General features: G+C 43.5%; 1 protein-coding gene across 1 annotated transcript in view; it reads left to right on the forward strand.

Annotated features, from left to right (window-relative positions):
* The window catches only part of CSMD2 (CUB and Sushi multiple domains 2), a 560,683-nt gene that overhangs the window by 151,269 nt on the left and 388,816 nt on the right, over nt 1-20,598 (forward strand). Inside the window, exon 4 of the mRNA XM_034754071.1 lies at nt 11,873-12,067. Within this exon, the coding sequence (XP_034609962.1) occupies nt 11,873-12,067 (195 nt within the window). The remainder of the gene's footprint in view (nt 1-11,872; nt 12,068-20,598) is intronic.

Genomic DNA, 20,598 nt, shown 5'->3' on the forward strand with positions numbered 1-20,598 from the left:
TACAAAATGAAAAGTGTCCCTTGTCAAAAGGGAAACTCTCCAGCATAATACTAAGTGGATCAACACTGGCACCCAGTGTCTAGATAGAATCACTTCAGATCTGGATTTCCAAGTTTCTCATCCTTTTTCCACACTGGTGTTGGGTATAAAGGAGGGAAACATTTTAAATGCAGAGTTGGCACCTGAAGTCCAGGGCTATGTGGTACCCGTGTGGTGGTTTGGTTCCTATATTGATAACCTTCCCTGTACCTGCTTTATGTTACTGGCCTTTGATGTTATGAAGAGAACACAGGATTTTTTTATCTTGAAACTTTTGGCCCTGAACGAGGATTAAAAGAAACAATGAAAAAGCAAAACTCGTTTAATTTTATTAATCTTACCATAAAAGCTGTTAGACCCCAGTTCAGTAGAGCACTTAAACCCCCGCTTAAGTCCATTCCCACTCACCAAAACACTTAAGCATATGCTTAATTGTAAGCTTGTATTTAAGATGCATTGAAGGCCGAGGGACTGCAGCACATGCTTAAAGTTAAGTGCTTTGCTGAATAGGGTCCCAGTTCCAGAACGCATCCTGGTTCAAGAAGGGTACGTAAGATCCCCTTTAATCAATGGGAATTAAGCACCAGTTTAAAGCTCATGCGATGCTACTGTGCCCTGATTCATGGCCTATGTATGGATTGCTGAATTGGAGCCCGAGTCAGTGGTTTCATCCTGGCCCCATTTTCTCTTCTGAACTCATCAAAGTCATTATTCTTCTGAATTTAAATATAAATAATGAATAGCTTAAAGTCCCAAATGTTGCAGATGCCTACTCGTCACTTACCTGGAGACCTTTCTGCATGTGATGCTGTTATTTATGTTTAATTCCCTTAGCGATCAGTGCTCAAAACAGATGATTTTAAAAACTGTGATTCATGAAGCCACTTTCATTAATTCTGCTTGTAATTGACAAACTGATTGTAGGAAATCTGTGATTTTTTTTTTCTCCTTAATTAGTTGATTAATTATAACAGGCCTGATTCAGCAATTTTGTTTTCATGCAGCGCTGTTGATTTTTAGTGGGACTACTCGGAGTAAGGGACTGCTCTGCGTGAGCAGGGTGGTCACTGTGCCCATATATTTTCTTTCATAAGCCCTTGGAAGCTACTTTAATATGGACACCTACTAGATCTCTTCTGTGATTATTGTGCTTTGTGTTTGAAGCCTATGGCCTCGTACTGCAAACCTCCATAACTCTCATAAAATCTCAGACTCACGTAGCTCAGTGGGATTGTTCATGGCCCCAAATCGGTGAACCAGGTAAATCTCATTGAAATCAGTGAGTCTTACGCACTTGCCTAATGTAAAGCATGTGCTGAAGTGCTTTGTTGAAGAAGGGTGGGCTGATGTATTGGGACATGCTAGCAAAATTATGCTCATGAGAAAATCATTGGAAGCTCAAGCTCTACGTTGTTTTCTTTCAAGTCGGTCATCAATGAAGCACGTAGGGGTCTAATGCTTCTGGGCAAAATTGACGGTAGAAATATGTCAGGTTTTGCATCTCTTCCGGCACGTTTCATTGTTATGTTCAATGACGTTTTCGGTGCCTCAAAAGCTATTAAGGAAAAGCTTTGAAGAATGGAGCTACAGAAATAAAGTCCTAATTCAACTGATCAGTTATGTGTTAACGTTAAGTATGCGCTCCAGTCCCACAGAATATGTCTTAAGCGTGTGCTTGAAGTGTTTTGCTGAATCCAAGCTAAAGTCTGTAGTCTTAGGAAACCATAGAGAAGATAAACAAAGTGGTCATTACGTTCTTGGTCCTTGACATACACAGTCTATTTGTGATGTGCTCTTTACAGGTGTATACTTGCTATATATTAAAGTCAACAATTGCAAAGGAAGGGCTTGTGATTAAGACATTGGACTGGAACTCAGGAGACTTGAGTTCTGTTCACAGGTCTGCACAGATGTCTGCAGCCTTAGGTGAGTTGTTTACTTTCTCTGGCTCCATTCCCCATCTGTAAAATGGAAGTCATAATCCTTTTCTATCTCAGAAGGGGGTTGTGAGGATAAATCCTAGGGTGACCAGACAGCAAGTGTGAAAAATCGGGACAGGGGGTGGGGGTAATAGGAGCCTATATAAGAAAAAGATCCAAAAATCAGGACTGTCCCTATAAAATCGGGACATCTGGTCACCCTAATAAATCCATACATATTGGGTAGGCACATGAAGACTACTATAACTGGGGCTCTATAGGTGCCTAGATAGACTCAATTAACAGTGGGTCTGGAATAGAATAATCATTTCTTATTCAAAGTACAGGGAAAACGTAGTGTCTCCGATACCGTTGTGTGATGATATGTTGGCATATACTGGTGCTTTACTAATGAACTGCTTGTCTCCAGTTGGACTGGAAGCAGAAGAGTCGCTTTTTCTCATGGCAATTTGGTGCCTGCTCCAGCTGGATCCAGGAAGCACAAGGGAATGCAAAGGCAACTGAAAGGCAACCTCCAAAAGTGTTTCTAGGATGAGAAAAGGTGTCCAGGTCACTTGTTCTACCCTGACAGGTTTGTCCATACCCTCGATGTGAAAGGGCTGAGGGAAGAAAAAAATAGTGAAGAACATGGAAATGGCGAGGTGATATAGATGGGGCCCAGCTAAATCCTATTTCCTTAAGGAATGATTTCTCTTTTTTGTTAGGCTGATTTAAAGGCTCCTTATTTGCCTGCATGGTACTCTTGGAAGATAATGGCAAACTTGCACCAGCACAGTGCAGCAAGGGAAATTGAAAGCGGATCTGCAAAAAAGCACCAAAACTACTACCATAATAAGATGGATGATGAAGCATCCTCGTTCATTACTGTCCAAAAGTATCTGACTAATTTTTAGCGAACAAAGAAATATGAGAGGGAGAAAATAGTTTTCATTTAGCGTTATCTCTTTTGGCTGTACAGACACCCCTGACTTGCGCAATCGTTCCGTTCTGGAAAGCCTTGCGTAACTCGAATTTTGCGTAATCGTTCCGTTCTGGAAAGCCTTGCATAACTCGAATTTTGCGTAAGTTGGAAACGTATACCCGTACATGACGCAAAAATTTCCGCAACTCAAAAATCCTGTTTCTGGCTTGTGGAACTTTTTCCGTAAGTGTGAATTTGCGTAAGTCAGGTCTTGCGTAACCCAGGGAGTGTCTGTACTGGAAATGAATCACGACATAAAAAGGAATAAAATGAAATTTAAAAAATACCATTTATTTCCTTTTCTTGAGCACATGATGAACACTTATCTGAAGGTTAAAAATGTTCTTCTGAACTAAAACAGATCACACTAAAACACAGATGATACACATTAAAGGACCGTAGAACATTCCCAGCACACTTAGCTGAAAAGTTATGGACAGGGAAAGGAGAAAATGGTATTTCTTCACCTAAGTCAAAATTCACCCCCATTCCAGCAAAATGCGTGCAGTACTTCCGGGCTGCATAGGCTTTTTGCTGGCATTAAGCTTTCTTATCACAATTCACACCTGCGGAAAGGGAAAAAGCAACCTATGAAATTGTAAATTCAGTTTACTCCCTGGGTTGGCTTCTGGTGATGTTGAGTCCATCAGGAGCAAGAATGCAGTTGCGAGGTTCCACACCAGAGATTCTGCCAAAGTAGATACGGACCATTTAAGTAGCCAAATAGAAAGCTTTCTTCCCTGCAAACAAAACCCCTCTGTCTCTAATGATTTTTAAGCCTCCTCTTCCCTCCCTGTACTGTAGGCGGTACCGGTGTGGCAGAGCAGCGACACGTTTTGAGCTAATTAATAAATTAATTAATAAAATTAAGGATGTCTTTTTAAATCCGGCGTTGGCTCTTGGTTTGGGTTATGCAACCTCTTCCTGGACACATCAGCTCTTGCAGGTTGCTTGGATCCAGGGTTTCGCTTCGTCAGCAGCAAATTGTTGAAGTATGTCGATGTGAATATACATTAGGAAGTTCCCAAGTGCATAGGGCCAGATTGTCATGGAGAAATCTATAGGAAAAATGAGTGGTTCTCTCTGGTGGATCTTGCTCCAGGAGAAGTCTTGCCCTGCTATGCAGTGGGCAGCAGGTTCAGCCACCCCAGGACTTACAATCTGCTGCAAACCGTGGCCATCCATGTGGGAGGTCTTGTGCCTTTTTCCACGGTCTGGGACACTCTTCCCCTCCCTCATTTCTCAGCAGCACATCTCCAGGGTCTCCGCCACTCACTGCCACCTGTGGAGCCCTGAAAGGGGATTTCACAGTGCACGCATTGTCCGCTGAAAAAGGGACTAATGAGTTAGTCATTAACTCATCAGCATGGGAAGGTTGTTGGTAAGGCATGATGGGTGTAGCGCGCCCTTTCTATCCTGTCTCAAGCCCGCCCCTCCTACGATCCTCCAGAAGTCTGGGGAAAAGAAAGGAACCCTATACCTCTAAGGAAGGAACCCTATACCTCTAAGGAAATGATAGGCAAATCTTAGCATGTCCTGGTCTGGGCCTGGCAGCCGCTTGAAGCCTGAATACTCTTGTGTCTGCCATTCAGAAGTGGAAATCTCATGCTCTCCTGTAAGGTTTCCCTCTCCCCCTTGTTTCTGGGATGGTGAAAAATATGGTGTAGCTGTTTTGTTTGTTTTTCTTGGGAGATTCCTGGAACTTCCTGTCCTGGGTTGGACTGGAATTAGAAGAGTTGCCTTTTTCATGGCATTTCGGTGCTTCAGCTTCCAACTGCAAATGGATCCAGGAGACACAAGGGAATGCAAAAGCAAGTTGGGAAAAAAGCAACTGAAAGGAAACTTCTGAAAATGTTTCTAGGATGCGCAGAGGTGTCTGAGTTAGTTGTATCCTGACAGGTCTGCCCATCTCACTTTATCTCTCAGCTCCCTCTAACACCTCTTGAAGACCTGTTTTGCTGCATTCATTTTATTCTGGAGCCCATGTTTTTGCTGGGAGTGTGAATTACTTGGGACAGAGGAGTTTACATGAGTCCCTATATCATAAAAGTTGTGCTCCTTGTTAAGGCTTCAAGGTTAGAACAACAATAGCATTAAAATATCACTGTTATAAACAACCATAGATGATTCAGGCCATAAAAATGTTTCTTTTAGCCATGTAAATAGGGTAATCGAGTAGGAGACAGTAGCTAGATCTATTAAATGCTGGCGTTATTTTACACTTGAGCAATATAAAGGGAGAAAATAGGCCTGTAGATTAATCTGAATAGGAACCAGCAAAGACATTTACTCTGAATGGCTAATAAGTAGATTGTTGTTGTTCGTGTTTGAAGCTACCTGAAATGGTGCAATAGCTCAACTCGTTCACATGACGAATGGGATGGGGAGCATCTTTTTTTTGAGCTGATGAAGGGAGCCGGGGCATTTTAGGAAAGGCTGATGCAATTAGGCTGAATACGCCTTGATGGCGGGATTGTATCCAAGGATGCACCGAGTCACATCCGATGACTTCAAAAAGACTCATTAATTTCGAATGAACAGGAACGAGGAGGAGAGGCAGCAAGTTGTGGCTGTTGTGACTCCCACTGTCTTTTGAAATCGTCCAGCAGAGTGATGCTTAACGTAGGGATGAAATGGGGTGAGAACCAAGTGGAGCCGGTTGAGAACAACGGAGCACCAAAAGGAATGGGGAGCTGCACCCAGGAGGAGAGAAGACAGTGAAGGGATTGGGGTCTCTGAAAAAGAACGTGTGTGTCTCTGGGCCCGGGGTGAACTCTGGCAAGTGCTGTGCCTAGCTGGCAGTGAGGATAGACAGTGGCATGTGGCCAGCTCTCTTCTGGCTTCCTCCAAATCTGTAGCTCCATTGCAGGCCACGTGCGACCGAAACCAGTGAGAGACTTCCTGGATTGGGACCTACGTACCTGGGGTGTGATCAGCTTCGTGGAGTCTGGCTTTGCCCAGGAAGTGGGCCTAAGGTAGGGTTTGAAGGAGGGAATTCAGGGCACAGGATGTGGGAGGATGTTCCAGGAAGAAGAGGGGAGGTGAAGGGAGAGACGTATGTAGGGAGTGAGAGTGAAATGAAGGCAGACACATAGGTGGGGTGAGGGGTGGGGAAACCAGCATGGATGCCTGGAGATGAGGACAGCGGAGTTTGAATTGAAATGCAGGAGAGAGGAAGCCAGCGAAGGGGTCAGAGACAGGGAGCAGCCCGTATGTACAAATTAATTTGAAGTTTGTTTCTGGGGGACTTTGAGGGATATGCTGCAGAGTCGTAGGAAGGCTGGAAGCAATTACAATTGGATGTTTAGGCCTGGCTGACCTTTTCCTTACCTGAAGTTTAATATCTTGTCTTCGGAAGATTATTTTTTTCTTCTTATGAGATAAATCATAGAGTTTAAGGCCAGAAGAAACCACCCTCTGGTCTGACCTCCCACCCCCGGTGTGTCACAGGCCGCCCACACCATCCAGCATTCGCACGCCAAGCCCAACAGCCAAAATTAGACTGAAGTATTACAGCCTGCAGGAGACCAGACTGTTACGTGCCTCAGGGAGGCAATCGGAGGGACCGACGGGCATCAGTGTCGGAGGGCCCCGCAATGGCAGGAAAAGGAATAAGTGAGAGATACCCAGATAATCCTGGCAAGTGACCAGCAGCCACTCACAGCCCTTCATCTCCCACTGTGCCACTGCACATAACCTGAGCAGTAACTGGGCTGAGTTGGAGAGGCAGGGCCGTCTAGTGGATATTGGTACTTCACTGGGATTCAGGTGAGCTGGCTTCTGTTCCTGCCCCTGTTGTGTCACCTTGTACCTACAAATCACATCCTCTTCCTGCCCCTTTTGTCTGTTTCAATTGTAAGCTCTCCAGGGCTGTCTTTTTACCATGTGTTTGTACAGCTCCTAGCACAATAGGGCCTGGATCATTAGGTGCTCTTGGAATCATAATAATTATAATAAAAAATAATACATTAAATCCTCACCCCCATCTCCCATAGCAAAAAAGGCTACAACTTGACACTGGGTTAAAACCGAGATAAATAAACCAAACTGCCATCAATTTATCATGCAGAGAAACAGACTTTTAGTTCAAACAAACAAAAGCCAGGTGCTTTAATTCAGCTGTATCAATCTGGTCTATGGCTGCATTCATTTCCATACAGTCACTGGAAAATATTATGTTGATGGTTAGGAACACAGCTTTTATGGGGAGAAAAATCCATGCTGCCAATTTGCAGTGGAATTGGTGAATGGGCAGGACAAAGCTTCAATAATACTATTCCGTGTGACATCTGGGTAAATAATCTAGTTCTGTTAACCTCACGGGCAATCAAAGTGGCTGGCTGTTAGATACAGCCAAGTATAAGTAGTGGGCCCTGGGAGTCGTGCACGGAACTCAAAGGCAGGCATTTGCTTGTGTTGCTGTTGGAATGAACCCGGTGGGCAATGCGGAAGGACATTTTTTTTTTTTTTATGCTGTGCCGCTCAAAGGCCTCTATTGTCCTCGCCAGAAGCTGCATGTAGCTGCCTTGACACAGGAGCAGGCCAGTGATTGCGACAGTGAGAGTCACATTCTGGTCCTTGACTTTCCCCTTGCTCCTGAAGGAAGTAGTCTGTACTAGCCCTTGTCTTGGGGCAGATTGACTTCCTTCTCTGCCCCAGCATGACCACATGGATGTGGCAGACAAAGGATCCAGCCACTTGATGTGCCTGCCTGCCCCCAACCCGTATAGGCAGGAGGAGGAGACGCAGCACTGTGGAGCCTGTTCTCCTTCTGGCACATAGTGATAGGATGCGTCTGTCTGCCCAGCAAAGGCATGTGGCAAGGGCTCACGACTGAACCTGAAGTGTACAATGAGCTAGCGCCATCTGTCTTATCTCCTATGCGCAAAAGGCCTCTGGGCATCGTCTGCCCAGTAACACGACGTTAGTTAATGTAGACAAATGAAGCAGAATTTTTAAATGAGATCCCATTTTTCAAAGACGATCTCAAGATATGATGCAGGTCGGGGTTGTCCGATTCTTAACAGTTCGTTAAATAAAGAGCAGCTAGTGTTAGAGAGTGACTTTTTTAAAAATGATAGATTCTTATTTATAGCGAAGTTCCAGTCATTAATTTTAAAGGGAGAAAGCACAAAAGCAGGAGTGGGTTCATTAAAAAATTTGACATTAGTAATTTAATTAAATTGGGTCTTTGAGTATCATTGCAGAAAATGAAACATTAGTTTTACACCGATTCTCAACCCATTCGGCATATTAAACAATATCTCCCCCCTACCTATGAATTTTTTTTTAATATAGCTAGTAACTCCATGTGTGTCTGTCAAAGTTGTGGGTGAATGCCTATTAGTGGACTCTACAGAGGCACTTTTAATGTAAAGTGCTTAATTCTAAGCACTTTCCAAAGGCTCGGTCATAAGCATCATCTTCTCTCTTTTCTGCCCTATCTGGGTTTCAATATAGGTAGGCATCACCATGGTATCTAAGAGGCTTTCTGGGGGAAACTGAAGCACAGGGAGGGGAAGCCATTATTATTAGAAGCAGGATTTGTATTACTATAGCCCCAATTTAGATCAGGGTCCCATTGTGCCAGGGGTCGGCAACCTTTCAGAAGTGGTGTGCCGAGTCTTCATTTATTCACTCTAATTTAAGTATTCGCGTGCCAGTCATACATTTTAACATTTTTAAAAGGTCTCTCTCTACAAGTCTATATTATGTAACCAAACTATTGTTGCATGTAAAGTAAATAAGGTTTTTAAAATGTTTTAAGAAGCTTCATTTAAAATTAAATTAAAATGCAGAGCCCCCCAGACCGGTGGCCAGGACCCAGGCAGTGTGAGTGCCACTGAAAATCAGCTCGTGTGCCGCCTTTGGCACATGGGCCATAGGTTGCCTACCCTTGGGCTAGATGCTGTACAGACACCTAGTAAGAGACGGTCCCTTTCCCAAAGAGCTTATCATTTAAATAGACGAGATGGAAAAAAGGATGGGAGGGGAAACTGAGGCAGCGCTGAGGTTTTCAAAACAGTCCAAAAAAGATTTAGATGCATCTTCCATTAGAATTAACGGAAGCCTCGGCAACTCGGGTTCTGTTTAACCTGGGAACTGGAGCGCTAGGGAACCACAGGGTCAGTCAGCCACTTTGTCTGTTTGTCCAGCAGCCTCAATAAAAGAATCCCCCCCTTATATTCATTATAGCCAAGTCTTGCCTCATCTTCAATGGACAGTGTCTATTTATAAATGGAGGCATAGAACCCTTTCCTACAGTGTCTTAGATGCAATGAGGTTGAAAGTGATTTGATGCAGGTTCTACCATCTGGGTCTGGCTTTCTGTGCATGGCACAGCAGAAAATTGAGTCGCTCGTCTGAAATGTTTCCTTGTGGCAGGGCGGTAGCACGGTGCCATTACGCCAATTACAGTGACTAAATAGGTCGTTATGAACGTTCACTTCATTTCACCTGGCTGTGCACACCTCTACCTTTGTTTTCCTCTACTACCTCCTCTGTATACTTAGCATCTCATTTTGCTGTTACTCTTGCTCTTCTCCTTAGCAGGTTCTCAGACTCAACGTCCCTGAGCTCTCAGGAATTCATCCTTTTTGTGCATGCCCTTGGCAAAATTCCTGTATGTGTGGTAAACACTCAATCAGCTCTGAAACAGAAACTCTTCTCCGTTATATTTTCTGCAGTGTTACATTGCTGAGGAAGAGGGCTGGTCTGTAAGGGCCTGGTTCAAAGCGGACTACGCCAGTGGAAGTCTTTTCATTATCTTCGTTGGGCTTTGCATCAGGCCCTAAAAACCTGAATAGACTTGATCTTTTGGGGGGGTTTTATTGGGAGCCTGTGGAGTTTGATACTGATTCTCTAGGGCTGCTGAACAGAGGCATTGGTGGAAAATGGTAGGATTTATTACAGTGTCTGCTGCTGCCTACTTGACATTAAAATTGGATATTGTGGGCCAGACCCTTATCTGATGTAAATCGGTGTAACTCTGTTGCCTTTGTTGGAGATATGCTAATTTTATACTAGTTGAGGATCTAGCCATATATGTGAAACCTAAAGTGCTGAACTTTGGGTCTTTTTGTCTTAAGAGTAATTGCTAATTCCAGACTTTGCCATTTTATATACCATTACACAAAGACGTACACAGTTTCACCTATCTTGCAGAAGACTATGTGCCCTGCCTGGTGAATTCCATTGAATAACCTTGAGTTCCTGAGTAAAACATAATCTGTTGAGATTTTCATACTGTAAATACCTAAAATAGATAGAGAAAATATCTTGATTCTGTGACGGGATCCCCGGGGTGCAGCCTGGGACGGTGGGATCGCTGTGCCCCCTGAACTCTCTCCAGCCTTGGCTGTCTCTCACAGTGCCTTGCTAGTGACCAGCAGCAAACCCCTCCAGGTGCTGTGATCACAACTGCATGGGAAGACACAACACCCAGCTAGATTGCATGAATGCTCCCAGAGCCACTCATGAATCACACCGGGAAAGGCAGCAGCCAAATCCCCCCAGCTCCCAGCCTTGTACCTCAGAAATATACCATCTTGCACTGCTCACGATGAGCAAAGCAGATTTATTAATTGGCTCACCACTTCATCAATGGAAAGTGGATCTACACCAGTCTTTGCCAAACCGGAGCAGATTTGCCACACACTTCATACAAACTCACTGGTAAAGATAAACAGTAAAAGAAGTTTATTGGCTACAAAAGATAGATTTTAAGTGATAGCAAAAAGTCAGAGTCAGTTACCACAGTAAAATAAAAAAAATATATAAGCACGCAGAGTAGGTGGGTGAAGGAGAAAGGCCCAGCATGTGGCCACTGGGACTGAGGGTATAAAACAGACAATGTGCTTGGAGAACATAAGTCCAGGCATGTCTGGGGGCATTGCTGAGTCTCCAGGCAAGGTTGCGCAATTCCCCTGGCTTGGGCTCATGCAGGTGAGTCATTGCATTGAAACTCCCTTGCTGGACAATGGTTGTTAACGGGTTGATTGACATCCCGCCCCGGGTGTTGGTTACTTTCCTTGCTGTTGCCTCTGGGGAGCTAATATCTGGCTGATTCCCCAATTTACAGCATGTTTTAGTGATAACCATACAACACAATTCTCATAACTTCATAGGATTGATCGATCTATCTATCTATTTATCCCCATCCACCCCATCTATCTATTTATCCCCATCCATCTGTCTAACCCCATCCACCCCATCTATCTGTCCTCATCCATCTGTCTAACCCCATCCACCCCATCCATCCACCTGTCCCCATCCACCTGTCCCCATCCACCTGTCCCCATCTATTTGTCCCCATCCACCCCATCAATCTGTCCTCATCCATCTGTCCCCATCCACCCCATCTATCCATCTGTCCCCATCCACCCCATCTATCTCTATCTATCTATGGCTAGAGAAATGACTTTCAGCAGATCATAGCCTTTCCTCTGATACCTTACAAGGCATGCTTTATATGTAAGATCACAGTCATATATAAATGAAGAATATAGGGGGTTACAGGGCACTCCCCCAAGGTACAGAAGGTCACAAATTCCTTATAGGAGTCGGGAGTTTGCTCTCCTTTGCACAGCTTGGCACAGTTGTTCAGGTGAGTTACTGGGAGCGGTTACCCTTTTGTGAAGCATTATCCTAGGGAAGATAACATACCAGACCTGATGGGCCTTGAACTGATCAATGTGGTAAATCCGATGGTCAGTGAACTTGCTTTTTGCATTTTAAGTTATACGTTTGCATTGGTATTGGAATGGTGCCAAACGGACATTGTATTTATTTCATTATATAATTGGGTTCTGTATCTGATGTGACGAACCTTGTAATAATACAGGGGCAAAAAAAGAAGGAGGGTGTTTTAACTGGACTGAGGCTATGGAATTTGCCGTCTCTCGCTAACCAGGAACAATTTTCTCTCTGGCAGTTTTACCGAGTCATACGTGTGGAAATCCGGGAAGACTCCAGAATGGGATCCAGCAAGGGACGACGTTCAGCATTGGAGACAAAGTGAGGTATAGCTGCAACCCGGGCTTCTTTTTGGAGGGTCATGCCTTGCTCACTTGCCATGCCAGTTCGGAAAACAGTGCCTCCTGGGATTTTCCACTGCCCTCCTGCAGAGGTAAAGCGCTTCCTTATGTGACTCTTTAGATCAGTGAACACAAACTAATGATCATGAGACAACTATAGCTAGAAAGATCCTCTAGCTGTAGAGGGAATCAGAGATGCTGCAGAATGAGCAGGTACATGGGACTGGCAACATTGCATTTGGTGGGATATTGGTTTAAAAACCAAACCAAACCCAGTGAAACCCAAACAAGATACAGTTGAGAGCCAGGCTTCCTTTTAACAGAATCCCTAAAGCTCCAGGGATGAGGAGGAACAATAATACTTACAATTTATATAGTGCTTTAAATGTGTGCAACCATTTAATTGACTGATTCTCACAATCCCTGGTCATTGCCATTATCATCCCTACATGGGGAAACTGAGGCAGTGACGTTAAATGACTTGCCCAAGGCCACAGAGAGAGGCTTTGTGGTAGAGCCACAATTAGAACCTGGCACCTCCTGATCTCCCAACCTCATGCTCATGCCTCCAGTGCAGCTTCTAACATGGCCCCAGCTTTAGAAGGGAATCTTTTAAACTGCATGCATGTCACTGGGTTCACTCTGTGCTTGGGGGTGAAATTCACCCCGAGGCTGAGGGCCTGTGCAAGACTTTATGCACCCTTATGCCCTGGAACTGTAAAGCAGACTTGCAAGGGATAGAGTTCTCCAGTTGGGTCTCAAATGGGAGGTGCCTTGGTGCTCAGAGGTATGTTTCTGCAACTGATTGACTGTACGATGTTGGAATAGTCTTCTCAAGGGAAATGGTGGAGGGTCCATAGCCTGCATTGTATCAGACTGGGCTGGAGAATAAACCATGGGGAACAATCCTGCCCTGGGATGGGGCCCAACCAAGACAGTGTAATAGTTATCTTCCATCTCCGTGTTCTTTGGTTGATAGGCTCCATCAGGGAATCCTCTTTTCTTCACGTTCCCCATATTGTATTTTCCGATCATTTCCTATTTCCTATTGTGCGTTCTGACCAAAAAAAGAGCTTCAACGGGGTCATTTAAAAAGCCCCAATACCCTCTGTGACCTAATGGTGCAGCAGGTTGAGAGTTTTGTTGGAAGCAGACAATAGAACAGCTAGTTTGTTGTGTTAAAGGAGGCTTGGAGTCTAGGGACTTCAGATGTGGCGTGGTGACTTTTTGCTTTTTCCATGTATTTTAATAAGCAGAATGAATTGTGGCCAGTTTTAATAGGCCAGCTTAATTAAAGTGGCAAATAACCAATGCCAGGCTAGGCCAGGCTGACTTAGAAAGCTTGCTACTGGATCTAATTCTCCACTTTTGCACTTTGGGCTGCTGCCTGCATCTTGTGCCGTCATTCACACCTATAAAACCCTACCATTCTGATTGGGTAAGGTTTGACACCCACTTTGCATTGGTTACAGGCTGCACACCGTAGAGGACAGCAGAGAAATAGGCATAAAGACTCTGGTCTGGAGAAAGTTTTATACAGGAGGTAAAACTTGATTTAAAGCACTGCTTATGTAAAGGGCTGCAGCCTCCGGGAACTAGTGGAATTTTAGTTTCTTTGTGACTATGGAGAATTGCTTCTTGATTATCCTTTGTGGATTCAGGGAGCTTCAGGGGACTAGATTGTCAGTAAATATACAAGTGTTTGGGTTGTTTTACCAAAATAGTTGCTGGTTCCCAACTTCATTTTTGTTCAATTCCTTGTGTGCTTCAGCAGACCATCTAGTATCGATCCTTTTATTGATCCTTTGCTTGTGTAATCAATTAGCAAGCCTGAGCCAGAGCATACATCTTGAATTTTAAATACGAAAATATTGTTTGCCTGATGATATATGTTCCTAACACTTCCCTTGATGAGTCATGTAGTTGTGGTTCCTGCTGCTTATTGTGCTTGTTACTCTGTTGCTTATCTATTGCTCTTGTGTGTTACCCATGGTCCCAATACAGGAGTGGTTGATGCATAGGTTGGTGCTGGAGAGGGATGTTTTACCTCCTTCATTTTTCATCTCCAAGTTAGCATCCTCAGTCTTGACTTTCTAGTTTCATGCTAAATCGGTGCTTCCATCATAAACTGTTATTCTTCAGTGTGTTTACAACTTGGCTGGAGAAAAAGCACCCTCAAGGCTGAAACATGGTATAAAATGTCAGATCGCTCTCAGAGTAAAGGAAATGCCATGCAAGAATAGACCAGTGCTCCATCTACTCTGACATCTTATCTCTGACAGTGGCTGGTGGTTGAGAGAGGTTAAACATTGCCCCACTATTTAAAGGTGTTTGTGCAATGCCATTCCATAAGGGAGGCAATGCCTCCTGACCCCAGCAGGTGCTGATGCCTTGGAGCATAAGGATTAATAACCCTTGTAATTTTTATTTGATTTTGCTGCAGATGGTCTTTTTACCTGTGTGCAATCCTTTTGTTCAGGAAGCTATTAAGGTTACTAATTAACCCCCCCCCCCCATAAAATTATCACCGCCTTCTTGATATTTCATATAATTGAAAAATGTCAAAATATGCCGTGATGGTCACATTGCATTGTGGCAAGTATTAATTTGTTTCAAATCAGTTTATTTGCTCCAGCAGTATCATGTGGTGATATGTTCCAAAGGTTACCCATTCTGTGCAACATGTATTCAGATGTTTGCTGATAGTTTTAGTAGACTTAAGAACTTGGGATGAATTCTGCACCATTTGATGTTAATGGTAAATGCTTACTGAATGTAGTGGCAGCAAACATCAGACTCCCTGGGGTCTAGTCCCATATACTTACAGTTACAGTTGATACAAAAATGTAGAAAGCAGAAAAAACGGACAAGAAATTGACACAATAGAGAACTCAGAACCTGCCCAGCCATATGAACTGATTTTACCATAACAGGTTTTTCAGTGATCAGATTTAAAATTCATGTCTGACTGTTAGACTGGCACTACAGACTGTAATGACTGCAAGGGTCAAAAGATTTGCATACAGGTAAAAAGTGTCTCATTCTGCTGGGAAAATAATGTGTCTTCAGAGCTACTGCCTGAATAGAAATATATATTTCTTTGATTGAAATTAGACCTTCTCAATGTCTGCACATCATGTATTCAGCCTGTGGATTTCCTTGCCTTAGGAAATCAGTCAAATACTGTATCTGGATTCTTTTTTGAAATGGCTGGATAACCTTATGACCAATATTTTTAGCTGTGTGAGCTAAAATAAGTCAGTCACATGCTTCAGGGCATAAACTGATTGCTGCATGGGTCAGGAAGGAATTTGTTCCCAATGTAGAACATTGCACAATTGACGGGTTATATTTAGGTTTAAAAAGATAGCGTATAATTTCTGATGCATCTGGTAGGGGCCACAGATGGGTATTTGAGACGTGTAATGTGACCTGATGCTGCATATCTTACTGTACTATAGCACTCTGTATATTCCTATAACTATTAAGGAACTGATGTATTTCTAAAGGAATCAGTGTCACCTAGACTGTGTGAGTGGTTCTGAAGAATTTGTTACTATCTGCCAGATGAATAACATACATTTGTTTAAAAAGAGCAAAGACCGTGATTGCAACTAACAAGTCAACATTTGCAAATATAAGCAACTTTGTTGTTGTTGTTGTTACAGTTATTTTGTATTACAATTACAGCGAAAAGCTGAAGTTATCTGAAATATTGCTGTGTGGTATCTGCTGACAAATGTGGATTATTTTTTTTAATAGCACCCATTGTACCTATTCATTTGATTCTAACTATGGATCAATACGATGGGCAGCAAAAAAGAAGCCATTTATCTCTGCTGAGAATCTCAACTGTCCTACAGCTCCAAGGGCATGCTTTGTTTTTTGAACTATTATTTATTATGATGATTGTGGAATAGTGTAAGAGATTCAGTAACACATCAGCGCCCCATTGTACTAGGTACTGTACAAACAAAAACAAAAGATGATCCCAGCTCCAGAGACATTACAATCTAAGTATTGTGAAACAGCTGGATACATTGGATTACCCTTTAAAAAGAAAAAGAAAAGCTCTGTGTATGTAACACACCTATAAAATGTGTCCTGTCCCTTGCCAGTGGCTAGCCAACATGGAATATAACATAGTACTACTATGTCATCTGTTAGTCTTTAAGGTGCCACCAGACTCTTTGTTGTTGTTGTTATAGTACTACTACTGCTAGCTAATGCCTTTTGCTTAAGTGCTGGAGGCCTGTTCTTGCAACACAAAGCCCCATCTTCAAACCCTGCAAATGGCTCTTGGAGTATGAGATGGTGACGTTAGAAATAGGCTGCCTTCCTTTGTCTTTCATCAGTTTTTACATAAGCATAACTCTATATAGGCCCCAGAAGAGTTACTCCAGATAGTCACTGATGGGGGGAGGGGGAGCAAAATCAGACCCCAAATCAGACTTGTCTCAGTCAGTATCACCCTCTGCTACCTCTTCTCTTGTGTTTTGTTGTAAGTAGGATGCTATAAAGTGAAAGGGAGGAACAGCAGCTCACGCTGAGAATTCTAATGCTTTGCTTAGCTGGTGCTACGACCCTTTCCACGTTTTATGTAAACATTAGCATTTTGTTCTGTGGTTAAATCAAATTGAGCATAAACCGTGTAACAACACCTGCAGCTCCATTAGGAGGCGGAATAGTCTTAAGTAACACATTTTGTTCTGGAAAATAAGGTCACATCCATGCACAGCCGGCACTGGAAGCATGTTCCCTTACGGCTGTGAGTTGGGTTCTGTTTTATTTACCTGATTCATTCTTTTGTCTCTCCCTGCCACATTTTTTCTTTCAAGTAGATTCGTGGTGCTCTGGGCCTGCTTTCCCCAACATCCAGTCTATACTGTAACATCTGAAGAAGTGGGCTTTTTATCCACGAAAGCTTATGCCCAAATAAATCTGTTAGTCTTTAAGGTGCCACCAGACTCCTCGTTGTTTTACTATAACATCATCTTGCGGTAGGAGATAAATAATAATGTATGTCGGCAGCTGTATGTACTTATTGGGGAAGGCATCACCAGGGGTATTGGAGGAGTATTTTGCATCATATCTGATGATATATTAGTCTTACATAAATGAGTGGTGTCTGGGTTTGTTTGTTTTTTAACCCTCCATCTAAGGAACACTTACTTTCTATGATGCCTTGCAGCAGTGTGGTACTAGTATTTTAACAAGAGGATCCCACAAAAATTAAATTCCTTTCCCTACATCCTAAGGGATAAATGTGCTGGGGGAGAATCCGTTCTTATTCCATTCAGCCAGTGCTTCCTCACAACAAAAGGGAGCAAACAATTCTCCTTGGGACACAAACCTTTATTAAGTGCATTTTCTGGAAATATTTCTAGCTTGTTCCCGTCTATAATAGACACATTACAGATGGGTCAGGCTGCTGAAATCAGGATTAAGTGTCAAGTCATAGAATCGTAGAATATTAGGGTTGGAAAAGACCTCAGGAGGTCATCTAGTCCAATCCCCTGCTCAAAGCAGGACCAAAACCAACTAAATCATCCCAGCCAGGGCTTTGTCAAGCCTGGCCTTAAAAACCTCTAAGGACTGAGGTCCAGATACAAGAGCGCTGTAATCATGGGAGCTGCTGCTTTGAGAGCAAATTGGTCTAATATTGCTGTCTCTATAATGTACAACGGGTGGGTCCATGCTTAAGAGAAAATATTGTTGTCCTAAAAAGCATCAAAAGGGCCTGAGAGGAGAGCAGAAGTTAGAAAGAGGGGATAAACCACCACCTATCAAGCTGACCAATGTTGTCTCGTTTCATTGTTCCTCCCTCATTGAGGTTGGTCTACCTGTTGTCAACTTATCTTATATTTAGATTGTGTGCTCTTTGCAGCAGGGGCTTTTTGTCCTGTGTCTGTACAGCGCCTAGCACAGTGGGATTCTGGTCCTTTACTGGGGCTCCGAGGTGCTACTGCCATACAAATCATGACTGTACGCTCCATTTTCTCTCTAGGTGCTAGTATGGCCCTCATCACCATCTGAGCACCTCGCAAGTATGTCTGAATCCTTCTTCCTAATGTCCCCGTGAGGGAGCAAAAAGATGTTGTTTCTGATTTTAAAGACTGGGAACTGAGGGACAGAGAGGTTAAGTGACTTGCCCAGGCTCTCACAGGAGGCCCATATCACAACCGGGAATTGATCCCTTCTCGTCTGACTCAGGGTTCTAACAGATCATCCTTCTCCCATTACAAGTCCTTGTTTTAACAGACTAAGGTGTTGTGTTTTAGTAGCAGAAATAAGCAGGCGTCTTCGGAAATGACATCCTGGCAGTATCTTGCCGTTTTAATAAACATGTAATTATTTTGGCTTATTGTAGCATCATAACTTGGAGCAAGAAGTCCCATAACTTGAAATGATCAAAACTAGGCTGGAAAAACTGTATGGTAGGGAATTAATCCTGTATTAACCTGGAGCTGATAGAGTAAAGGGAACTATCCTGGCCTGCCCAAGCTAGTGGACGTAGATGATCAAACATAGATCTCTTTTGTCTTTATCTTCAGAGAGGAGCCTGTTAATTGAGTTGCCAAATTCCAAAACTCTTATTTAGGTAGTCTGTATTTCTGCGCATCTCCAGGGAGCCACCCACGATAAGCGCTGCCCAGAGCTTGCACCCCCGAACCCGCTTCTGCATCCCAACTCCCTGCCCTGAGCTCCCTCCCGCACTCTGGACCCCTTGGCCCCAGCTGGGAACCTCCTCCTGCACTCCAAATCCTCATCTTTGCCCCCACCCCAGAGCCCACAGCCCCAGTCGGAGCTCTCACTCCCCCACACCCCAACCCCCATCCTAGCCCTGAGCCCCTTCCCGCACTTTGAACCCCTTGGCCCCATCCTGGAGCCCCCTCCTGTACCCCAACCCCTCATCCCCAGCTGTACCCCAGAGCCCAAACCCCAACCCCTGCCTGGGTGGGGGAGAGTGAGCGACAGAGGCGGGGGGATGGAATGAGTGGGGGCAGGGCCTCAGGGAAGGGGCGGGGGCAAGGGCGTTCGGTTTTGTGCAATTATAAAGTTGGCAACCCTACCCCTAGAATATGTGTTAACTACTTATTCTAAAGAGTGTGTTCCATCTTTTAGTTAACACCCTGAGCGTCTCTCCCAGACCGGAAGAAGAGCTCTGTGTAGCTCGAAAGTTTGTCTTTCTCACCAACAGAAGTCGGTCCAACAAAAGATATTACCTCACCTACCTTGTCTCTCTGGGTCCAATAGTGTCCCTTAGCAAGCAGCGAAGAATATTTCCCTCCATTACAGGAATCACAGGGTGAAATTCCACAGCTCGTATTATGCAGACCAGATTAGAATAAAAGGTCTTTGGGGTGGGGACTGTCTGTTTTGTTCTGTGTTTGTACAGCCCCTAGCACGATGGGATCCTGGTGCATCATGAGAGCTCCAAGGCAATTCTGCAATACTATTACCAATAACGATAAATGGTCCCTTTTGGCCTTAAAGAGTGGGATTTTCAGGGAGCCTAAGGGCCAAATCTCATTGAAATTCACTAGGAGATGGGTGCTGCACTCCTTCAGAATTTCCCTGGGATTTTCAAAGATGCCTATAAGCTTCAGAGGAAGCGTGAACATGGGAAAAAAAATGTTTAAAACTAAAACTAAATTAGTCGTAACAGACTTGTTAAATTTAAACCTTTAAAACCAGGTCAGATTGGGTTCAGATCTAATTCTGGGTGCAAAGTTGGGTCAGTTAACTTTATATCAAGTGGGATTTTCCATTTATAGCTCCAGTAGAATATTCTGAAATATGTTTCAGTAGATTCTGTTTGCTAAAATGCATGCATGCCTTCGGAGAGAAAAGTCTTGCCCAGCTTGTTTGCTGAGCGTAAATAGAATTGATAGGTTTATGACTTTAGTAGGCGGTTAAGTAAAAAATCAGTAAGCCAGCTGAAGAAGTTGAGAACATTTGTGATGCTGCATTTTAAGCATATCAAATATGCAGTAGCTCATTAAAAGTGTCCTGTCCTGTTATAATTCAAACAGCTGCTTAGAGTGCGCTGGGCCCAAAACATTTTCAAGAGCTGTTCAAGACCATTTTAATATGTTTTAACAATAATATCAAGCTCATCAAACTGATCTATATATAATGAGTGTTGGAAGTCGTTAATGTGTTTTAAAAGATTTTTAATTAAAGTTTTTAAAAATAGGGGGCTAGGTTTTTAGATGGAGCTACACCAATTTCCACCAGCTGATTTTTTTTTAAAGAATGTTTTAAGATTGATGCAGCATCAAGAGGCAGAATTTTGTAGGATTTTCTTTTCTCCCTGGGAAAGAACATTGTCCCATGTTGTTTTATGCTGAATTGCAGAGAAACCTAGGAATTGGCTGACTGGATGAGTTGAGTTCATCTAGTCCACTATCCTCTCTGACAATGTACACCTCTACCCCAATATAACGTGACCCAATATAATACGAATTCGGATATAACGTGGTAAAGCAGTGCTCCGGGGGGGGGACACTCCGGCGGATCAAAGCAAGTTTGATATAACGCGGTTTCACCTATAACGCGGTAAGATTTTTTGGCTCCCAAGGACAGCGTTCTATCGGGGTAGAGTTGTACTAGATGCTTC

Source organism: Trachemys scripta, chromosome 20 (genome assembly GCF_013100865.1).
Source record: "Trachemys scripta elegans isolate TJP31775 chromosome 20, CAS_Tse_1.0, whole genome shotgun sequence".
Lineage (NCBI taxonomy): Eukaryota > Metazoa > Chordata > Testudines > Emydidae > Trachemys > Trachemys scripta.